Genomic DNA, 23,583 nt, shown 5'->3' on the forward strand with positions numbered 1-23,583 from the left:
GTCTGCCCAGCACTATCCCTGCCTCCCAACCTCCAGTCCCGCCTCCCACCACTGGCTCTGGCACAGACCGTATAAGTGTGCCCAGCACTATCCCCGCCTCCCAACCTCCAGCCCCGCCTCCCACCACCGGCTCTGCTATCCAATCTCGGTTAAGCTCCTGAGGATCTATTCCTTCTGAACAGGATTCCTTTATGTTTATCCCACGCATGTTTGAATTCCTTTACCGTTTTCATCTCCACCTCAACACAAAGCCGACGTTCTGGTCAACACTTTCTTCCATGTATTTCTCATGAGCAGTACTTTGAAGAGTCAGACTTGGTCCTCTCCTGGGAGACAGATAACACCCACAAGACCTCTCAGATGAAGAGTCCTATGGCATTCCATCTGATCCTTCTCCGCCACTTCAGCAACTACTATTTGGATTTCTGCCAGGTATTTGTGACCTGGCTTGGCCACTGTTGGAAGCAGGATACTGGGCTGGATGGACCATTGGTCTGACCCAGTATGGCTATTCTTATGTTCTCCCCCAGAAAGTATATGCTTTCCAGGCTTTGTCTGTGAAATGGCTTAAGCTATAGCTATAAAACTAAAAAGTCATGGGATATGAGACTATGTCCTTCTGTGGATTAGGAATTGGTTATTGGACAGAAAACAGAGGGTAAGTTAATGTCCATTTTTCTCAATGGAGGAGGGTGAATAGTTGAGTGCTATTTAACATATTTATAAATAATCTGAAGTAGAGAGGTGTGGTAGCTGTGTTAGTCCACTCTTAAAGGTTATCAATAGAAATCAAACAAAATAAAACATGGAAAAGAAAATAAGATGATACCTTTTTTATTGGACATAACTTAATACATTTCTCGATTAGCTTTCGAAGGTTGCCCTTCTTCGTCAGATCGGAAATAAGCAAATGTGTTAGTTGATAGTATATGTAAGTGAAGCTTCAAAGCATTTCAATGACAGTCTAGCAAGGTGGTGCCAGTCAGATTCCCACCCCACTTCATTTGGGCTTGAATCCCACAAGGCCTGTGGAACTGCAAGAAGATGAGTTTCCAGTTCTGGATCCATGCTATCAGTATGGACAGGCTCCTTGAGAGACATAAACATTATGGCTTCAATGTCCTGTAAGAGTTGCTCTGGAACTTGAAGAAATATAGGCAAACCAAACCACCACAAGGTGGTTTACATATGCACTCGAGTGTATATTTAAATAAAGAGATTGTTCCTAACTCACGTCGCCTACTGGTGTTGTTGAAGAGCCCACTCCTCCTACTCCCCCCTTTCCTCAGACTTGAAGAAATATACCATCTGGGGTACAGTAGATCGTACAGTCCAGACGGCACAAAAGGTCTCTGCCCATCAGATTGACTGGAAGGGTAGGGCTCATAAGCAAAGTGTTTCCTTGATATGAAGGCTTGTGACCTGGATTGGCCACTGTTGGAAACAGGATGCTGGACTTGATGGACCTTCGGCCTGGCCCAATATGGCAATATTTATGTACTTATGTAAGGTCTCTCTTGAATAAACACAGGTTCAGATAATGCATGAGGTATAGGGTTCCCAGATAGTCCTTCAGCTTGGACCATTTCCCCTGACAGAGAAATTGTGGGAAATTCTGAACATTTGAGAGCAGAGCATGTGGCTCCAGTGTCAATCAGCAACCGGGTTGGTTGTCCATTCACTATAGCATTAAACGATCAATCAGCATCAAAGGATATGAAAGGATAGAGGGTCTTAGGTGATGGTTCTCCATGAAAAGTCTTCTTGGGTTCTTCAGTACTGGAGTTCCCCATATGTAGTCAGTCACTTGGTGGATCATGGATATACAGGGATTGTTCCACTCCAGAATCAAGGGGTCCTCATGGAGGCTTTTCAGGACATGAAATTTTCCAGTGTCCCATTTGGTCACATATAAAACATGGTCCTGTTAGTAGGCCATTGTTATTTCCAGGCCCTTGACCTCTTCCGCTTCCCTGGTTATTTGAGCTCTGGAAAGATCGCAATTGCAAATTCAATAATCGTTCTTGTTTCTTAGCTAATTTGGAGCCTTTCTCTGCTTCCTGATCAAGTATTTTGTGATGACAATGTTTAGCTACTTCAAAGAGTCTGAGGTGTTTCTGTACTCCATCCAACACATATGGTTTTGAGCAATGATTGTACAGAGGGCAGGAGCCAATTTAACATATACTGCACTGACACCTGGAACAGCATTCTCCAAAGCATTGTCTATTCCAGAATATTTCTTAAATTCATTTGCCAGTTGGTCCCAATATTTAGAGGGATCTTCCCCAGGTTTCTGTTGACATGTATTTATAGTACCCAGGGTACTAAATGTAGCTCACCTTGAGCTACTACTAAAAAAGGTGTGAGCAAAATCCAAATAAATAAATAAAATTATACTCCAGTCAGCCTTTGTATTCTATAGTTCTGTAACTTTAGTTACTATCTCATTACATTTGGCTTTAAGTTCATCTAAGTTGTCATCTTTCGAATAATCAATAGTTGGATCCTCTTGTTTACCATTTAGCATCCTTGAAGAGTTTACTTAATTTGATATCAGGACGAAGAGCTCTCGAGACAATTCACATCAGTGGGATTATAACCATCAAACATGCTACGCAGTTCTTTCTGCCACTTTACTGGATCTTCCTCGCTATCAGGAAAATCTTTGACTATGGCTCTGATCGCAGAGACATTCCAAGGGACTGGGGCCCAGATGCATCAACCAAACGTAAAAAAATCTAAAACATAAAAGTGCATACCGAATTTGAAAAAACGAAGAATGCACCAAAAAAACAAGTCACACATGTTCGGTGCGGTATTGTAAAGTACAGTGCATTACAGATTCATAATCCCTGTCGGTAATCGGCTCCTAAAACATGCGCAGAGCCACAAACTTCAACACAAACGTATTAAACCTATGTAGGTTGCTTACGTCAGATGGGAGCGTGCGAGGGGGGGGGGGATTGGGACATGCGAGCATTTAGCTCTGTGATCCTAGCAGGAGAGTGCAGTTGAAGAGGTCCTCCTCAAGACTCCAAAAAGGATGTCCTTCATAAACCCCCCTTTCTAACAAAAGACCTCTTTCACTGTGATTGCCTATAGCTCAGCAGAGAGACCTGGGCCCGCCCCCGGCTGGGGGAAACAGAGGAAGGGAGGGGGACCTGACCTGAGCAGCTTAAAGTTGTTTTCAGAACCCGGAAATTGGCTTCAGAGGAGAGCAGAGAAGCGAGGAGGTGTTGTTTATCTCACTTTTGTTTTTAAACATGCCAGCTTGGAATTTTAAGGTGAGGGGGGGGGAAGCGGGGAGATGACAACTTAGGCCTTTACGACTGCTCTGACCATACATTTAATATGTCGCGGTAAATGATTCGGTGTAATCGTCGGTATTGTTAGTGCATCCCGCATCGTCCACATTACAATGGTAGTTACTCTTTTGTATTCCGTTTTTGTTAGCTGCTTGCTTCGTCGGAAAAAAGGCCTTTAATGCATGCAAAGGTTAGGAATTTCCTTCGTTAAAGGGTTGTTAGAGGGTCGTTAAGGTTTAGTGCATCTGGCCCTGGGACTCTCACTAATTTATCTTGTTCCCCAGGCAACAATCATAATGGATAAGCTGTAACCAGTGGCGTAGCCAGAAGTCAACTTTTGAGTGGGCCAACAGGTTGGATGGGTGGGCACTAGACCGTGGTTTGCTGGTAAATGTTTAACAACAGGCTCTCTCCCCGGTCCACCTCTGCGCCCCCCCCCCCCCCCCCACCTCCCCTCCAAATTGCAGAGCTGGCTATAGCTGGGGAGAGAGCCTGGGGGGGGGGGGGGGAGGCAATGCATTACTCTCTCCAGGAAAAAAAAATAAATGATCCCAGGTTCCAATCTAATTCATGTTTAATGTGGGATAAAATGCCATAAATAAGTGAATAAATATAAACGTTTAATGTTGAGCATCTGATTCTCAAAGTGGACATATTCCAACACTATAATGAAAATAAAATTATTTTTTTCTACCTTTGTTGTCTGATGACTTTATTTTTCTGATCATGCTGGCCCAGTATCTGATTCTGCTGCTATCTGTCCTCTTAACTCTGTTTCCGGGGCTTCCTTTCCATTTATTTCTTTATTTTCCTCCTTTCTTCTTCATTTCTTGCTCTACATCTGTAAGTAAAAGCTGGGTCCTCCGCAGACTTGACTGTTCAGTGGATCCAGCTTCTGCCTGTTTTCTCCATCCATGTGCAGTTTTTCTCCTCTCTTCCTTTTCCCTCATATCATCTCTTTCCTCTCTCTTCCCTCCCCTCCATCCATATCATCTCTTTCCTCTCTCTTCCCTCCCCTCCATCCATGTCAGCATTTCTTCTCTCTCCCTTCCCCTCCATCAATGTGCATCTCCTTCCTGTCTTCCCTTCCTTCCCCTCCATCCATGTCCAACAATTCTCTCCCTGCCCTCCCCTGGTCCACCCATGTCCAGCAACCCTCCTCTCCATGTCCAGCAATTTCTCCTCTCTCCCTGGGCCCTGTCCTCCCCTCCATGTCCATCGATGCTCCTCTCTCCCCTTTGACCATCTCCCTCTCATTCCCTCTCCAGCACTCCCATTCCCCCCTCTGTCTCTCCCTTACCCAGTCTCCTAAATTCCTCCCCCATCTTTCACCCACTTCATTAGTCCCCCATTCCCCAAACTCTGTACTCACCACCCTCCCAGTCCCATCCATCTCCTGCTCCTTCCCTCTGCTCACCACCCCTCCCAGTCCCATCTATTTCCTGCTCCTTCCCTCTGCTCACCACCCCTCCCAGTCCCATCCATTTCCTGCTCCTTCCCTCTGCTCACCACCCCTCCCAGTCCCATCCATCTTCTGCTCTTTCCCTCTGCTCCCCACCCCTCCCAGTCCCATCCTTCCCTCTGCTCACAACCCTCTGCTTACCAACAATAAAGAACGACAACGTGGATGCAGGCAGCAGCTCACAGGTTTGCTTGCTGTGATTTGAGTGAACGGCGACGGCTGTGCGGGGGAGTAGACAGAGATTTTCTAAATGGCTTCCAGTTCCTTCCCTCCATCTCTAGTCGCAGCGGCGAACTGGCGGTAGTAAAAGCATAAAGCAGCCAGGCTCCTCGACTCCGTTCTTCGCTTCCCTGCCCTCTCTGCGTCCCGGCCGCCCGCCCGAAAGGAAATGACATCAGAGGATTCCTCTGATGTCATTTCCTTTCGGGCGGGTGGCCGGGACGCAAAGAGGGCAGGGAAGCGAAGAACGGAGTCGAGGAGCCTGGCTACTTTATGCTTTTACTACCGCCGCCTGCCAGTTCGCCGCTGCGAGTCTGGAGAGATCAGCTGAGCCAGAGCGGGTGCCGTTTCTGCTGCAGTGTGTGCACGCTTGGGCGGGCCTGAGCTGAAATTGGGTGGGCCTGGGCCCATCCAGGCCCACCCGTAGCTACGCCCCTGGCTGTAACCCTCTCTGTCTCTGATTCTGAGTCCTGCTTACTAGCATTTGTGTGCCTAAGCCTGGACTTATCCTGAATTATGTGCCTTGCATCAAAACAAGCCTGGACTTGTTTTGATGCAAGGCACATAATTCAGGATAAGACAATTTTTTATAATCTTTTTCTAATTTCTCATAATTGTCAACACTTTTACAATTAGCCCTTGTCAGTAAATCTTTAAGTAAACCTTTTACTTCTGTGTCATTAATTTTTTTAGCTTTTCTATATATTTCCTGCAACTCATTAAGAGACAAATCATTATACATTCTTTTTAACTCCAATCCAACCTGTATAAATATTGCATCATATTTTCTCTTGTCACACTGTAAGATTTACCCCCTGTATCTGGAAAAGCAGGTGATTGTTTTTCTCCGAGGTGTCCCTGAATCAGATGGAATACATCAGGATTTCTACCACTAATCCCCTTCTGCAGGACAGAAAAAGGTCTGCTATATCTTCCTCTGTGTTATCATCTGCTTGATAATCAGAAGGTGGGACACTGGGCTGAAGTACTGGATACAAAGAAGCACATCTTTTTTCAAAATAATCAGCTTTATTTTTTACCTCAGCTAATTTCTTTTCCATATTACATTTAACATCCTCAATCTGTTTCTCCTTCGTGTTTTTCAAACCTGACAGAGCATGTACTTTATCACGTTTCAAACATTCCTCATACCATTTAAAATACTGGTAGGCATATTTTCAAAGCACTTAGCCTTCCAAAGTTCCATAGGTTTCTAATTCCTAGAGTCTATAATCTGGCCCCCCAATCGTTTATTGATTGGAAATATATGTGAAGATTGGCTCTCAATTTTCTTAAGCCACAAAGTGACTTTTAAGCTTAGTGGGTCTAAACCAATCAATAAACGATTCACAAACATTTAAAAGCTTATTTTCCACATGTATTTTAAAACTTTGAAATACATACAATATCCATTTTACCCAGAAAAGGGCAATGTTGATCAATACAAATAGTTCACAGACAGCAGAACATAGCTGTCAACCAAACAAAAGGAGCAAGGAAGTAATTTTGTTGTAAAATGTGGATAACACCCGAATTTTAAAAGCAGAATACTTAGTATAAATGAATAGAAACACAAACCTCAAATTGACCCAAAGCCATTCACAAAAACACAACATATATTTCTGGAAAAAGGAAGTTAACCGACCAGTCCTAATAGCAGAAGTGTTCATTAATCATTAAGTCTCAGCTGGGACTCAGTACTACATTAAGCGTAATCCCAGGCAATAAAGAGAGTCTGTTTTTCTCTTACCTTTTATGTAGGCTGAATCTCAATGCAAAGCCAACTGGAACCCAAGGATCACGTTGGAGTCGCAGAATTGTTGATTCTGACTGAATAGATTTAACACTTCACAGCAGGATAATAGTTTAGAATTCCTTTATTCAGAATAACACGTATTGCTAGCAATGAAGAAGCTTCAAAGGAGAGACCACTGGCAAATTAAAGTCTTCAATGAACTTCTTGTCTTCCAGAGTGAACATACGGTTTATATGAGCAATCTTTGTACAAACAACTTACATCAGACGGTCTGCTAACAATCAGTCTTAATCAAAGGATTCAATAGGTCAGCAAGAATACATAGAAGTAAAATATAAATTGATAGGTGAGATACAGATAGTTTGTTTCAGGACTATGAAATATAATATTTTCTTAACTATAAACAAGTCAACTGGAACTTAGGAGTCAAAAAGAAACATTATTCATTAGGTATGCTTAATCTTTAGAGATATGTGTGGTGCCTGGGGTCTTTCAAACCCCCAAGAGCAATCAATCTACATAAATTGATTGCTTCCAGAGGTGAGGGAAAAGGCTGATGAGAGTAAGTCACTCAAATTTTCTACTAACAAATGAAGGTTATTTTTCCTTTAATTTTGAGGTTTAAAAATTAACTATTCATTCACCAAATCCACAGTTCTAAGCCATGGACTCACTGTACGCTCAAATTCAAATAACTCTACATCTATACTACTCTCTACAGTGGTGGATGGCATCCAACAATCTCAGCCAAGGCCTTCTGTTCCAACCCCCTTCAAATCACAAGGTCCTCACTATGGACACTTCCATGACGGGTTGGGGAGCACACATCAACAGTCTACACACACAAGGTTCTTGGTTCCCACAAGATAAAGCGCATCATATCAACCTCCCAGAAATGCAAGCAGTTTGGAACACTCTCAAAACCTTCCAGGACCGAATTCTCAATCAGGAACTGCTAATTGGCACAGACAACCAAGTAGCAATATATTACCTGAACAAACAGGGAAGAACCGATTGTTACCTCCTTTGTCGACAATCAATCCAAATTTGGACTTGGGCAGCTTCTCGAAACATCTTTCTTAGAGCTGTTTATCTAGCTGCCAAACTGAATACTGTAGCAGACAAACTGAGCAGAGTCAACCTCTTGAATGATCTCTCTGCAGCTTGTGACCGTGGACATAGGCCAAGGCCTAAGTCAGACTGAGCCTATGCTAGCGAAAGAGACTAAAGGCTATGAGGCCCTGCAAGCCCAGGGAGACTAGAGAGCACAACAAGGAAGGAAAGGTAGAACACTCATATGGGACGCAAGGCCGAACTGGAACCCACACGTAACAGAGTCCAAGCACACAGGCCACAAGGCCAAACTGGAACTCAAACAGCTAGGAAGAAAGAAACAGAACAGGATCCCCTAAGAATATACTAGGCTGAGGGTGAACCCGCAGCAGCCAGGCCTCACACGCTGTGCTGAGCACACACAACAAAAGGTCAATAAAGGGCCAGTACACGCAGACTCAAATAGTAGAAACAGCAAATGAAGGGTTAAAGGCAAACCCACACAGAGAGACTGCACACACTTTGCTTGAAGGCACAGACAAATGGAAGATCCGTGAAGGTAAGCTCTGACAGACCTAACTACTACTACTCATCATTTCTATAGTGCTACTAGACGTACGCAGCGCTGTACACCTGACCATGAAGAGACAGTCCCTGCTCGACAGAGCTTACAACCTAAGCAGTAGATTCAGCAAGTAAATGATTAAAGGCAAACCCATACAGAGAGAAACAGCACATGCTGTGCTGAAAGCACAGAGAAACGGAAAATCAGTGAAGACAAGCTCACAGCTGAGGGGATTGATGCCAGAGCGTCCAATACAAGCAGGGGTGGGCTTAAATAGGGTCTGACATCATCTGCCTCAGATGCCAGCCCAATCCCTGACAAGGCCAATCAGGGCCAAGTCGCTGTCGCTACCATGCTTGTCCCAGTAAGGTAATTACAGGACCCCAACAATAGACCTCTTTGTTTCCCCTCAGAACAACAAACTTCCCCAATTCTGTTCCAGACTCTATGCTCCCAACCACACAGTTCCATTGGGGAATAGATCTTTTATACACCTTTCCCCCACTGCCTCTCATAGGGAAAACTCTTCTCAAAGTACGCTGAGACCAAGGGACCATGATTCTAATTTCTCCCTACTGGTCATGTCAAATCTGGTTTCCTGTTCTCCTAGAGTTGTCATCCAGGGAACCATTCAGGTTAGATCCTTTCCCAACCCTAATAACTCAGAACGAGGGATCCCTCTTTCATCCAGATCCTCACTCTCTGGCCCTCACGGCTTGGTACCTGACGAAATAGAGTTATGTTCATTGAATCTTCCTCACACAGTCTCTAAAATACTTCTTGCCTCTAGAAAACCTTCTGTTTAAAGTGAAAAACATTCTCTATCCTACTACATGCTCTCTACCTGCTCTATGGAGTACTTCCTCCACCTTTTGGATTTGGGACTCAAAACTAGCTCAGTCAAAGTACATTTGAGTGCCATAAGTACATAAGTAGTGCCATACTGGGAAAGACCAAAGGTCCATCTAGCCCAGCATCCTGTCACCGACAGTGGCCAATCCAGGTCAAGGGCACCTGGCACGCTCCCCAAACGTAAAAACATTCCAGACAAGTTATACCTAAAAATGCGGAATTTTTCCAAGTCCATTTAATAGCGGTCTATGGACTTGTCCTTTAGGAATCTATCTAACCCCTTTTTAAACTCCGTCAAGCTAACCGCCCTTACCACGTTCTCCGGCAACGAATTCCAGAGTCTAATTACACGTTGGGTGAAGAAAAATTTTCTCCGATTCGTTTTAAATTTACCACACTGTAGCTTCAACTCATGCCCTCTAGTCCTAGTATTTTTGGATAGCGTGAACAGTCGCTTCACATCCACCCGATCCATTCCACTCATTATTTTATACACTTCTATCATATCTCCCCTCAGCCGTCTCTTCTCCAAGCTGAAAAGCCCTAGCCTTCTCAGCCTCTCTTCGTAGGAAAGTCGTCCCATCCCCACTATCATTTTCGTCGCCCTTCGCTGTACCTTTTCCAATTCTACTATATCTTTTTTGAGATACGGAGACCAGTACTGAACACAATACTCCAGGTGCGGTCGCACCATGGAGCGATACAACGGCATTATAACATCCGCACACCTGGACTCCATACCCTTCCTAATAACACCCAACATCAGTGTTTTTCATACTAAAATGAATAATAAACCAGTTTCAGTTCATCCCTTGATAGCTAGATTCATGAAGGGTTTATTTCATACCAAACCTCCTATCAAACCACCTCGGTGACGTGGGACCTCAATGTCATCCTCACTGCTCTTTGAACCACTCCGTTCTTGTTCTCTCAAATTCCTCATGTATAAAGTAGTGTTCTTAATAGCTCGCTCTTCTGCCAGAAGAGTCAATGAGCTTCAAGCCCTTGTGGCAGACCCTCCTTACACCAGGGTCTACCAGAACAGCGTTGAACTCCAAACCCACCCTAAATTCCTCCCAAAGGTGGTTTCGGAGTTCCATGTCCACCATTCCATTGTACTACCTGTCTTCTTTCCTAAACCTTGTTCTCATCCTGGAAAAGCAGCACTGCATACTTTAGACTGCAAGCATGCTCTAGCATATTATCTAGAACGAACAAAACCTCATCAGAAATCCTCCAAGCTTTTTGTATCATTTGATCCTAACAGATTGGGAATTCCCAGCACCAAGCATGCAATCTCTGCTTGGTTGGTTGACTGTATCTCCTGTACATATACTCAGGCTGGGCTGACCCTCAATGGCCGAGTCACCCCTCATAATGTAGAGTCATGGCGGCCTCAGTAGCCCATTTCCGCTCTGCCTCTATTTAAGATATTTGCAATGCAGCTATGTGGTCTTCTATCCACACCTTTACTGCTCACTACTGTCTGGAGCAGTATTCCAGGTAAGTTAGCCAGTTTGGACAAGCAGTCCCGCAGAATCTTTTTACTGTTTAAAATCTACCTCCGCCCCCCAGCCCATTATTTCCACCAGGCTCACTATCTACTTAGTTACAAAAAATTCATCTTTCCTGTGAGCTTGGTAACTATTGAGTTCCATATGTGAGAATATTATGCCTGCTTGTCCTTGGAGAAAGCTGAGTTACAAGCCTGCAGCAGGTGTTCTCCAAGGACAGCAGGCATAAATTCTCACATCCCTCCCGCCTCCCCTTGGAGTTGTCTTCTTAGTTTTATTTCAAAATATTTTTTATTCATGAATAATAAAGAATTATTACAAAGTGCAAAGAGTCCATTAGTTTTTCTCCATTATAAACATACATTGGTAAAAGACAATACATAATGTAGAAGATCCCACCGATCCCTTTGTGTAAAACAACAACTGTAACAGATAAAGTATTGTCATAATCCCATTTTGTCTTCTTAGTTTTAACACTATACTGCTGATCCCGCACTTGTGCGTCGGGTGGGAAGGCACTCGCACATGCTCAGTGGGGGTACTTCCTCAAAGATTTAAAGTGACAGTGCACTTGGCAGTATCCGTACCGGGCTTCATGGATCATATCACCCATATGTGAGAATATATGCATGCTGTCTTCGGGAAAACACCTGCTACAGGTAAGTAACTTAGCTGTCTAAATTTATAAATGTAACTTTTAAGCTCCTAAATTACAATGAATTTTCAGCTTCAAACTTAAGCTCTTATGTTTGGCTAAAAATAGACACTAATTTAGAAATCTAACTTAGTAACATAAATTTAGTAGCTCAGCTTTTTTTTTTTTTTAATTTATTTTTGTTACATTTGTACCCCGCACTTTTTCCCACTCATGGCAGGCTCAATGCGGCAGGCATTTTGAATATCAGACCTATAGATTACATTCTTAGGTCATAACATCTCTTCTCCAGCCTATTGAAACTGGAAGTGCACAAAAATGTGGTGAGTTAGTCACATTGATGTCAAATTGGTTCATGCTTGGACCCAATCTTCCAGTAGGCAGTTTAGGCAGTTGTCTAGGGGTTCCAAGCTAAAAAGGGGTTTCTTCTCCTCCTTCCTAGTAGCACTTTCTAAGTGACATTGTCTTGTTGACGTTGCCTTCTTAAAGGTGCAGGGGCTTAAAGTCTGAAGGCATTAAGATTGTAAAATATAACTACTACTGGCTTGCTCCTAGGTTGTCAAGGGGGTGAGTGTGACATAATACCTTCTCATTGGACCTACATTCCAAAATGTTAGGGGTTGAATTGGATAACTTGCTTACAATGCAGCTTCAGGTAAATATCATGGTGAAGTCTGCTTACTATAGTCCAGTGGCGTAGCCAGACTGCCAATTTTGGATGGGCCTGAACCCAAAGTGGGTGGGCACAAAATTTTCTCTCTACCCCCCTCCCCCAGCAAAATTTAGTCACGCTAATCAGATGCATTTGTCACACAGGGTAAAGTGCTGCTTTTCAGTGCATCAGATTTCAGAAAATTTATTTAATAGCCTAACACCCTTTTCAATGAGCTTTCAGAGGCCAAAACCTCCTGCCTCAGGTCAGTATAATGCTGTTACGGTATCCTCGCCTGACCTAAGGAAGGAAGTATTGGTCTCTGAAACTTCATTAACACAGGTACCATATTACTTTATCCTAAATTAAAAATAAAATTATTTTCTTTACCTTTCTTGTATGGCCATTTACTTTTTCTCATTGTGTCGCTCCCAGTCTCTAGATTCTGCTTTCCTTCGTTTTCGCTTAACTTCTGCCACGGTTTCCTGGCCATTTCTCATTTTTCTCTCCTTTTTCTTTGCTTTCTTCAATATTTTTCTGCCTCTCTCTCTCTGTCCTGATTTAATTCATTCTTACTATCCATTCTTTAATTTCCTTCATCTACTTATGGCTTTTCATCTTTTTCTCACCCTTGTTCTCCCCATGCCCCTTATTCTCCAGTCTTTCACTACTCTCCTTTTCCATCCAGCAGCTCTCTTCTTTCTCTCCCCATCCTTCCAGTCTCCCCTCTCTCTCCCCATTCTTCCAGTAGTCTCCCCTCTTTCTTTCTGCATCCTTCCGTCCAGTGTCACCTCTTTCTCCCTACCCTTCCATCCAGCGTCTTCGCTCTTTCTCTCCCCATCCTTCCATCCATCTATCCTCTCTCCTGATCCTTCCATCTAATGTCTCTCTCCCTCTTTCTAACCAGTGTCTCTGTATCACTCTACCCTTTTCTGTTCAGTGTCCCTTCTCTCTCCACATCCTTCCAGTCTCTCACCTTTCTCTGCATCCTTCCAGTCTCTCCCCTTTCTCTCCCCATCCTTCCATCCAGAGTCTCTCTCCCCATCCATCCGTTTTCCCTCTTTCTCTCCCCATCCTTCCATCTGTTTTCTATCTTTTCTCCCCATCCTTCCATGTTTTCCCTCTTTCTCCCCATCCTTCCATGTTTTCCCTCATTCTCTGCCATCCTTCCATCTGTTTTCCCTCTTTTCTCCCCATCCTTCCAAGTTTTCCCTCTTTCTCCCCATCCTTCCATGTTTTCCCTCATTCTCTGCCATCCTTCCATCTGTTTTCCCTCTTTTCTCCCCATCCTTCCATGTTTTCCCTCATTCTCCCCATCCTTCCATGTTTCCCTCTTTCTCCCCATCCTTCCATGTTTCCCTCTTTCTCCCCATCCTTCCATGTTTTCCCTCATTCTCTGCCATCCTTCCATCTGTTTTCCCTCTTTTCTCCCCATCCTTCCATGTTTTCCCTCATTCTCTGCCATCCTTCCATCTGTTTTCCCTCTTTTCTCCCCATCCTTCCAAGTTTTCCCTCTTTCTCCCCATCCTTCCATGTTTTCCCTCATTCTCCCCATCCTTCCATGTTTCCCTCTTTCTCCCCATCCTTCCATGTTTTCCCTCATTCTCTGCCATCCTTCCATCTGTTTTCCCTCTTTTCTCCCCATCCTTCCATGTTTTCCCTCTTTCTCCCCATCCTTCCATCTGTTTTCCCTCTTTTTCTCCCCATCCTTCCATGTTTTCCCTCTTTTCTTCGACGAGGCCCGCCCTGCATGCCAGCGCCAGCCCCCATTGCCGGCCACTGCTGCTTTTCCTGTTGAGCAGCAGGGCCGGCGCTACAAAAAAGAAGAAGCGCTAACGGCGCTAAGGACGAGAAATGTTTAAAAAAAAAAAAGCGCGGCACCGGCAGGCACTGTCTTGGCAGCCTTAAGGCATTGGCTGCTGAGGCATTGGCTGCTGGCTCGCAGGCTCCTCCCGCAGACGGGATATAACATAACATAACATCTCTTGAGGGAGACCGCTGCATGTTTCTCCTCTTTTCTCCTCCATGATGCTCTTTTATTGGAGGAAACCCCCTGCTGCATCTTCAGGTGAATCCAACCCTCTCTAGAGGCAGCTGCATTGTACCCTCAGCCACAGGAGAACTCAAATCATCTAAAAGGCTAGTAACGATCATGTTATAGAAAGCCTGGTTATACCCTTGGTCTAATGGTTGAAATGTGGATCTGTGCGCAGGAGGTGTTTGCATGAGTGATTGGAGTGTTTATTCCAGGTGACAGTGAAGTAGACGAAGAGACTACAGTGGATGAAATCTCTTCCCCAGCTTCAGAGGAAGATGGGACACTTATGAAAGTGAAGAAAGAGCCTGAAATTGCATCAGCAGGTCGATGTGAGGAGCAGGAGGCAAGTCTACCTTTTTTGTCATTATCTCTTTATTAAACTTTAATTTAATTCAGGCATCTGTGGTACATCTGTGGCAAACAAACCATAACAACAAGCAACACAGCTAAATTGTAATCCACAAGATTTCTTTTATGTTTTACCACTATAACCCATACTACTTATACTACAAACACAGTTCCTCATATCAGATGTAGACCCTGGAACAGTATCTCTCATATCACAAAACTGAAAATTAAGAATCGGAGAAAAATGAAATCATATCTAAAAAAACAAAAAAAAAATGCGAGAGAATTTTGAATTTCTTTTGAAACAGCATTTGCAATTTTTCTTCTCTTTAGTTTATTACTGGGGAGGAATTTCCGGAAGTTAGTACAATGTCATTAAATATATAGTTCACTATCAGTTGTTCCCTTTGTTTAATCATAGACCTCCAGGCTACTTAAGTGTCAAATAAGCAAAAAATGTTGAAATATGAAAGTCAATGTCCAGAATATTTCTCCGTAATTAAACTTGGACAAGTGTTTTGACACATTTCAAGCACTTCATCTAGGCATCCCCTCATATCTTGCTACTGTTGTAATCCGTTGGGTTGGTCGTGAGCCCTTGGGCCCTGGCCGAGGCCAGCAGGGCGCCGACCCAGGCCAAGGGGAGACCGACCCACCACCGCACACCCCAGCTACACAATACCCCCTAAGCTACCCCTCCCCCCAGTCCCTCAGGAAGAAGGGAAATAGGCATACAGGCGGGCCTCGCGGCCGAACCGGAACCCACGCAGACAGAGCCACTCGTGCGAGCCTCACGGCTGAACTGGAACCCAATCACACACAGGGAGGGGTGAAAGAACCCAGAGGGCCCCAAGATGCCAGACACGCGCTGAACACCAGCAATAGGGCAGAGGGGGAAACAAAGGACCAGAGCGGGCCACGCCCACGCAGGGGACTAGCGCAGGACAGGGGAACTAACACAGCAACCCCCTCCCCACCAGGGTAGGAGCCCCAGGCAGAAGCCAGAGGAACCAAACACAAAGGAAGGCAGAAAGCCTTTGCCTCAAACCCACTGTAGACAGAGGCACACAGAACATAAAGGGTTAAGCTTGTAGAGCCAGCAGAGAGAGAGTGCCATAAATCAACAAACAATCAGAGAGAATGCTTCCCCTCCCGAGAGGGAGTGGGGCCCATCCAAACAAACACACTGGCAGAGGCAGGAATACAATACACACAGTACACAAAGGGTTAAACTCACTGAGCCAGCAGGCCAGGACACTGGGAAGAGAAATCCTTAAAACAAACAAACAAAGGAGAAGGCTCTCACTCAGCCCAGAGCCCCAGAGGCTGAGCAATGCCCAGCCCCCACTAAACAAACGAGCAGCTGACCCTGATTACAGAGCTACGCGCGCACACACACACACACACAGCAGCAGCTAACCCAGAGGGAAGGAAAAGAATACTCTAAATCAACACAGATCCCTGTCAGAACCTAGAGCACGTTCTGAGAGAAACCTATCAGGCTTTCCTGTTACCACCAGATAAGTAACGCAAAAGCAGAGAAACTCTTCAGCTGCAGGCTAAAGTACTATCCCCTGACGTCAGCACAACCCCTGGCAGCCAATCAGAAGAGACGTCCCCCCTCCCCCTCAGCCAAACCGGCAGAATCATAACATCACCCCCCCTTCAAGGGCCCCCCCTACCCCGTCCACGAGGTTTAGGTTTGTGAGGGAAAAGGCGATGGAACCGTCTGACTAGGATTGGCGCGTGGACATGAGTAGCGTCCTCCCAGGAATTGTCTGCCGGTCCATATCCCATCCACGCAATGAGATACTGGAGATGTCCCCGGAAGCGTCTTGCATCCAAGACATCCCGGACTTCGTATTCCCCCTGGGAGGCTGAGATGGCTGGACTAGCAGGCAACGCGGGCAAAGCCCCTTTTCTCAGAATCACAGGCTTCAGCAAGGACACATGAAAGGTGTTATGTACCCGTAATGTAGGTGGTAACTTTAGCTGATAACAGACCCGATTCACTTGCCTCACAATGGGATACGGGCCCACAAATCGAGGTGCAAAGCGGGAGGAGGGAATCTTCAGACGAAGATTACGCGTGGACAACCACACCAAGTCGCCAGGCTGGAAGTGCGGTTCCACTCTGCGAGACCGATCCGCTTGGCGTTTCATACGAGTGGAGGTCACTCGCAGCGCTTTCTGAACTGATGACCAAATTGCTTGGAGCGAGGTCACCGCATCAACCGCTGCCGGGACATCCAAGTTGGTTTTCAAGGGGGCTGGTATCCGCGGGTGTCGTCCATATACGATGTAAAAGGGCGACGCGCCCGTGGCCGAGCTCACTCGGTTGTTATGAGCGAATTCTGCCCAAGGCAGCAGCTGACTCCAGTTGTTGTGGTGCTCATTGACATACATCCGTAGGAACTGCTTCAAGCATTGGTTCACTCGTTCTGTTTGGCCATTGGATTGTGGGTGATATCCCGACGAAAAGTTCAGCTTTACTTCAAGGGCCCGATTCAGGGCTCTCCAGAACTTTGAGACAAACTGTACTCCTCGATCAGAGGTAATAGATTCTGGCAGACCATGGAGACGAAAAATAGAGCTGATGAAATACTGTGCCAGCTTCACCGCCGAAGGAAGGGTAGGCATGGGTATGAAGTGGGCCATTTTAGAAAACCGGTCCACCACTACCAAGACAACTGTGTGCCCTTCAGAGTTAGGCAGATCCGTAACAAAGTCCATGGCAATGTGGGTCCACGGTCTCTCAGGTACCGGTAAAGGCATCAGCAACCCCTGGGGTCTCCGACGGTCAGCCTTATGCTGGGCGCACTCAGGACACGCAGCCACAAACTCCTGCACATCCCAATCAAGTGAAGGCCACCAATACTGCTGGAAGATGAACCGCTTGGTTCCCAGGATCCCGGGATGTCCTGCCATTCGAGAGGCATGCCCCCATTGGAGTGTCTTTTCTCTCAGCCGGGGTGGCACAAAGGTCATACCTGCAGGTACTGCTAGCGTCATCGCGGGCACAATGACATCAGGTTTAATTACATACTGCAGGGGTTCTTCCTCCAGGTCAGCCTCCATGGACCTGGAGAGGGCATCTGCCTTGATGTTCTTCTCCGCTGGACGATAGGTCAGAATGAAATCAAAGCGGGGGAAGAATAGTGCCCACCGGGCCTGGCGAGGATTCAGCCTTCTCGCTTCTCGTAAATAAGTCAGGTTTTTATGGTCCGTGAACACCGTGAAGGGCTCCTGCGCCCCTTCCAGCAGATGACGCCATTCTTCCAGGGCCAATTTAATGGCTAATAGCTCCTGATCCCCGATGGCATAATTCTTCTCGGCAGGGGTATACTTTCTAGAGAAGAATGCACATGGGAGAAGTTTCCCACTGGGGTGGGCCTGGGACAGCACTGCTCCTACGCCAACCGATGATGCATCCACTTCCACGAAAAATTTATTTGTCGGGTTGGGATGGCGCAACACTGGAGCTCCAACAAATGCCTGTTTCAGATTCTCAAAGGCCTGACACGCCTCAGGCGACCAGTTGCGAGCGTCAGCGTTCTTCTTAGTCAAGGCAGTAAGAGGGGCAGTCAGGGACGAGTAATTCCAAATAAACTGCCTATAGTAGTTGGCAAAACCTAAGAAGCGCTGTAGAGCCTTACGCCCCGTAGGTTGCTGCCAGTGCAGGATGGCTGTCAGCTTACTGGGGTCCATACGCAGCCCGTGGTTAGAAATGATGTACCCCAGGAAGAGCAGTTCGGAGCGATGGAATTCACATTTTTCCAATTTCACATAGAGGTGGTTCTCCCTCAACCGCTGCAATACGGTCTTCAGGTGCTCCTGGTGCTCTTCCTCAGCCCTTGAAAAAATCAAAATATCGTCCAAGTAGACCATCACAAACTTATACAGGAGATCCCTGAAGATGTCATTCATGAAGGCTTGGAAGACGGCTGGAGCATTAGCAAGTCCAAAGGGCATTACCAGATATTCGTAATGCCCGTCGCGGGTGTTAAACGCCGTCTTCCACTCATCCCCCTCCTTGATCCGCACAAGGTTGTAGGCCCCCCTGAGATCGAGCTTGGAGAAGATCTGGGCTCCCTGGAGGCGGTCAAACATCTCAGAAATCAAGGGAAGGGGGTATTTGTCCTTCCGCGTGATGGCATTGAGTCCCCTGTAGTCAATACAGGGGCGCAACCCCCCATCCTTCTTCTCCACAAAGAAGAATCCAGCCCCCGCGGGTGATTTAGAGGGCCGGATGAAGCCTCGAGCTAGGTTCTCTCGAATATACTGGGACATGGCTTCCGTCTCTGGCCGGGATAGGGGGTATACGCGGCCACGGGGAGGTTCAGTGCCAGGTAGTAGCTCTATGGCACAGTCATAGGAGCGATGAGGAGGCAGAATCTCTGCTTGCTGTTTGGAAAAAACATCTCCAAAGGATCTGTAGGGCCCCGGTAACACAACATTGGCTCGATCCAAAGGAAGCGTCACTGGGGCTGGCGAGACCTTATCCAAACAGACCTTCTGGCAGCCCGGGCCCCACGCCGTCAATTCACCCCGGGCCCAATCAATGCAAGGGTTATGCAGGCGAAGCCAGGGTAATCCCAGGATTATGGCCTCAGTGGCCGACGGAAGGACGTAGAAGGAGATAACTTCTTTGTGTAAGACTCCTACCCGTATGGTCATAGGCACGGTTCTGGAGCGGAGAACTCCCCGAACCAGTCCCCAAGCCGCTGAGACGGTGATGGGCTGAGGTAACTCCATCGTAGGAATTTGATGAACCCGCACCAGGTCCGCGCTGATAAAGTTGCCTCCCGCCCCCGAGTCAACTAGCGCCTCAAAACAAGGGGTATCCTTAATCGCCAGTAGAACTGGCACCAAAACCTGCATCCAAGGGGAGAAGGACTTTGGCCCTGACCCGGTCTCCCTAGCCGGTATCAGGGCTGCTGGTTTCCCAACTTCTTTCTCTTCGGGCACTCACGGACAAAGTGCCCTTTCACTCCACAATGCAGGCACAGCCCCTTAGAGCGTCTCCGCTGTCTCTCCTGGGCCGCCCGGTCAACCTGCATAGGTTCAGACCCAGCGGGCACACCCAGCGACGGGGAAGCAGGGCTCTTGTGCGAGCTCCTCAAGTTAGCCCCTGCAACCTGCTGACCAGCGCGACGTTCACAGGCCCGCTCCCTGAACCGGATGTCCACCTGGGTACAGAGACGGATGAGGTCATTCAGATCTGAGGGCAGCTCCCGGCCTGTGAGTTCGTCCTTAATGTTGGCCGAGACACCATGCCAAAATACCGCAGTCAGGCTTGGGTTATCCCAACCTAGCTCTGCGGCCAAAGTCCGAAACTGGATGGCGTACTCACCCAGAGAGAGTCGCCCCTGATGTAGGTTCAACAGCTGAGTCGCCGCCGAGGAGGGCTTCCCGGGTTCCTCAAAGATGAGCCGAAATTGTTTCAAAAACTCTGCCAAATTATCCAGGAGGGGATCCTTCTTCTCCCATAAGGGCGAGGCCCAGGCCAGAGCGGGGCCTGCCAGTAGAGAGATAATATAAGCCACCTTCGCCCGATCCGAAGGAAAATCCTGGGCCTGCAACTCGAAGACAATTTGGCATTGATTGAGGAACCCCCGGCAGGTCTTACTGTCGCCCTCGTACCTCGGGGGCGTAGCCACCCGAATCCCTCGGCCACATGCGTGGGAACTAGGCGGAGTAGCTGCTGGCGGGACCTCCGCAGCCCCCGTGACAGTCAGCGAGTCTACCCGTTGAGACAGTGCGTTCACGACTCCCGATACCTGTTGTAGCTGAGCATGCAATTGCTGGAGCAGCTGCATGGGGGATGGATCGGTCGAGCTCATGGCTTTTGCGTTCTGTAATCCGTTGGGTTGGTCGTGAGCCCTTGGGCCCTGGCCGAGGCCAGCAGGGCGCCAACCCAGGCCAAGGGGAGACCAACCCACCACCGCACACCCCAGCTACACAATACCCCCTAAGCTACCCCTCCCCCCAGTCCCTCAGGAAGAAGGGAAATAGGCATACAGGCGGGCCTCGCGGCCGAACCGGAACCCACGCAGACAGAGCCACTCGTGCGAGCCTCACGGCTGAACTGGAACCCAATCACACACAGGGAGGGGTGAAAGAACCCAGAGGGCCCCAAGATGCCAGACACGCGCTGAACACCAGCAATAGGGCAGAGGGGGAAACAAAGGACCAGAGCGGGCCACGCCCACGCAGGGGACTAGCGCAGGACAGGGGAACTAACACAGCAACCCCCTCCCCACCAGGGTAGGAGCCCCAGGCAGAAGCCAGAGGAACCAAACACAAAGGAAGGCAGAAAGCCTTTGCCTCAAACCCACTGTAGACAGAGGCACACAGAACATAAAGGGTTAAGCTTGTAGAGCCAGCAGAGAGAGAGTGCCATAAATCAACAAACAATCAGAGAGAATGCTTCCCCTCCCGAGAGGGAGTGGGGCCCATCCAAACAAACACACTGGCAGAGGCAGGAATACAATACACACAGTACACAAAGGGTTAAACTCACTGAGCCAGCAGGCCAGGACACTGGGAAGAGAAATCCTTAAAACAAACAAACAAAGGAGAAGGCTCTCACTCAGCCCAGAGCCCCTGAGGCTGAGCAATGCCCAGCCCCCACTAAACAAACGAGCAGCTGACCCTGATTACAGAGCTACCACACACACACACACACAGCAGCAGCTAACCCAGAGGGAAGGAAAAGAATACTCTAAATCAACACAGATCCCTGTCAGAACCTAGAGCATGTTCTGAGAGAAACCTATCAGGCTTTCCTGTTACCACCAGATAAGTAACGCAAAAGCAGAGAAACTCTTCAGCTGCAGGCTAAAGTACTATCCCCTGACGTCAGCACAACCCCTGGCAGCCAATCAGAAGAGACGTCCCCCCTCCCCCTCAGCCAAACCGGCAGAATCATAACAACTGTAGTCAACCCTTAAACTCCTTCTCGCTCCCTTCATTCCCTTGATGCACACTGACTTACCCTTCCTGCCCCTAAATTGGACCACTAAGAATCAACCCGTAAGTCTGCTTTCTTTTTTCTAGCCCCTAAGCTTTGGAACGATCATCCTCCCTCTTTGAGGTCTGAACTTTCATTCCCCCGCTTCAAATCCCTGCTAAAAGCTCCCTCGGCATCCCTCTGTGAGAACTGTGCTTACTGTTGCTAGAGTCTTACTAATCTTAGTATGTTTCAGTGTAGTTTGTGTTGTTCTTAGTATGATTGTTGTCTTGATACGAGTGATTCTTTACTATCGAATTTGGAGTTCTTCTCTATTTTGTGTTCTTTTATGTTATTGATTTTACCTGTAAACTACCTTGTCCTATCGTTTTAGTGAAGGTGGTATATCAAGTTTTAATAAACATAAACAAGTAGAAAGAATGAGTGAAAATCCACCAGTATAAATAAGGAAGGAAGCAACAGAATATGTGAAAGAAGAGAAAAAGTGCTTAATGTGTTTTCTCATGCTCTCTTTGTCTAACTAGCCGTTGAGCCCGTAAAAACGGGCTCGTATAGGAAAGGGGGGGTTGAAAGCCCCTTCCCGTCGCCGCTGCAAGGCCCCCCCCCCCCGCCGCCGAACTTGCCCCCCCCCCCGAGTCGCCGCCACCCCTCCATCTGGCCCGGGCCCTCACTCCGCTGCCGAACTTGCCCCCCCCCCCGAGTCGCCGCCACCCCTCCATCTGGCCCGGGCCCTCACTCCGCTATTGAAACAGCGAGGGAACGCAGCACACAGCTCTGCTGAGCTGCCGTCCTTCCTTCTTCTTCTCTGCCTGTGTCCCGGCTTCATGTGATGTAACGTCGTCGAGGGCGGGACACAGGCAGAGAAGAAGAAGGAAGGACGGCAGCTCAGCAGAGCTGTGTGCTGCGTTCCCTCGCTGTTTCAATAGCGGAGCGAGGGCCCGGCCGGGTGGGGGGAGCGTTAACGACGGCGGTTTCGTCCCTCACAAATGCGCAGTAGAGACCCTCTCTGTTCCGCCCTCATCATAACGTATTGACACGGGGCGGGGCAGAGAGGGTCTCTACTGCGCATTTGCGAGTGAGTACGCCACTCGCCATTTATATGTTTGATATTACATTTGTTTAAAGATCAGAAACCATTCCGTGTGACATATATGCAATAAGGCAAATCGGGAGGGGGGATAAACCTTATCACCATCATTGTATTTCCCATTGTATTTGGAGCCACAGGCTTTATTAAAAAGAATTTTCAAGGGCATCTAGATTCTATTCTATCCTATTCTCTAGGATTTATAAACTGATGAATCCCATAAAGTTCAAAGCAGTGTACAGTCATAACATATATCTAAACATAATCATGCAAACTACAAAATAATAACAAATGACACAAAAACTAATCAACACTTAAAAGCCTACTTACAAACAAGATATTTCTGAAATAAGTAAGTTTTCAACATTTCCAAAAGAAAAAGAAAAATGCTGCTGTTTTAACAAATACAGGAATATTATTCTATATGGAGACCATCCAATATGACAAAGAGCTGTTATAAATCTTCTTAAAATGTACACCTTTGCAACTTGGGAAACCTAATAAATGAAAATCATTCATTCAAGAACTTTTCTGAGGGGCATAATCGAACTCGAACGCCCATCTCCATGGGCGTCTATGTCCGAGAATGGGTACGTGAAGGGGCGGGACAGACCGTATTTTCGAAAAAAAATGGGCGCCCATCTTTTTTTTTTTCGATAATACGGTTTGTACCGGGCAAATGCATTGGATTTCTGCGGATTTGAGCTGGGCAGTTTCGTTTTTCAGCGATAATGGAAACCGAAGGCGCCCATCTCAAAAACGAACAAATCCAAGGCATTTGGTCATGGGAGGAGTCAGCATTCGTAATGCACTGTCCATCTGACAATCCAGGACACCAGCCGGGCACCCTAGGGGGCACTGCAGTGGACTTCACAAATTGCTCCCAGGTGCATAGCTCCCTTACCTTCGTTGCTGAGCCCCCCCAAAACCCACTCCCCACAACTATACACCACTACCATAGCCCTAAGGAGTGAAGGGGGGCACCTACATGTGGGTACAGTGGGTTTTGGGTGGGTTTTGGAGGGCTCACATTTACCAGCACAAGTGTAACAGGTGGGGGGATGGGCCTGGGTCCGCCAGACTAAAGTGCACTGCACCCAC

At 47.1% G+C, this 23,583-nt stretch overlaps 1 protein-coding gene across 3 annotated transcripts in view; it reads left to right on the forward strand.

Annotated features, from left to right (window-relative positions):
* Positions 1-23,583, forward strand: part of ZNF821 (zinc finger protein 821) — a 104,009-nt gene that overhangs the window by 60,218 nt on the left and 20,208 nt on the right. For all 3 annotated transcript variants that reach the window (XM_030204675.1, XM_030204677.1, XM_030204678.1), the window contains one exon: positions 14,287-14,417. In XM_030204675.1, coding sequence (XP_030060535.1) covers positions 14,287-14,417 — 131 coding nt within the window. The remainder of the gene's footprint in view (positions 1-14,286; positions 14,418-23,583) is intronic.

Source organism: Microcaecilia unicolor, chromosome 5 (assembly GCF_901765095.1).
Source record: "Microcaecilia unicolor chromosome 5, aMicUni1.1, whole genome shotgun sequence".
In the NCBI taxonomy this organism is placed as follows: Eukaryota; Metazoa; Chordata; class Amphibia; order Gymnophiona; family Siphonopidae; genus Microcaecilia; species Microcaecilia unicolor.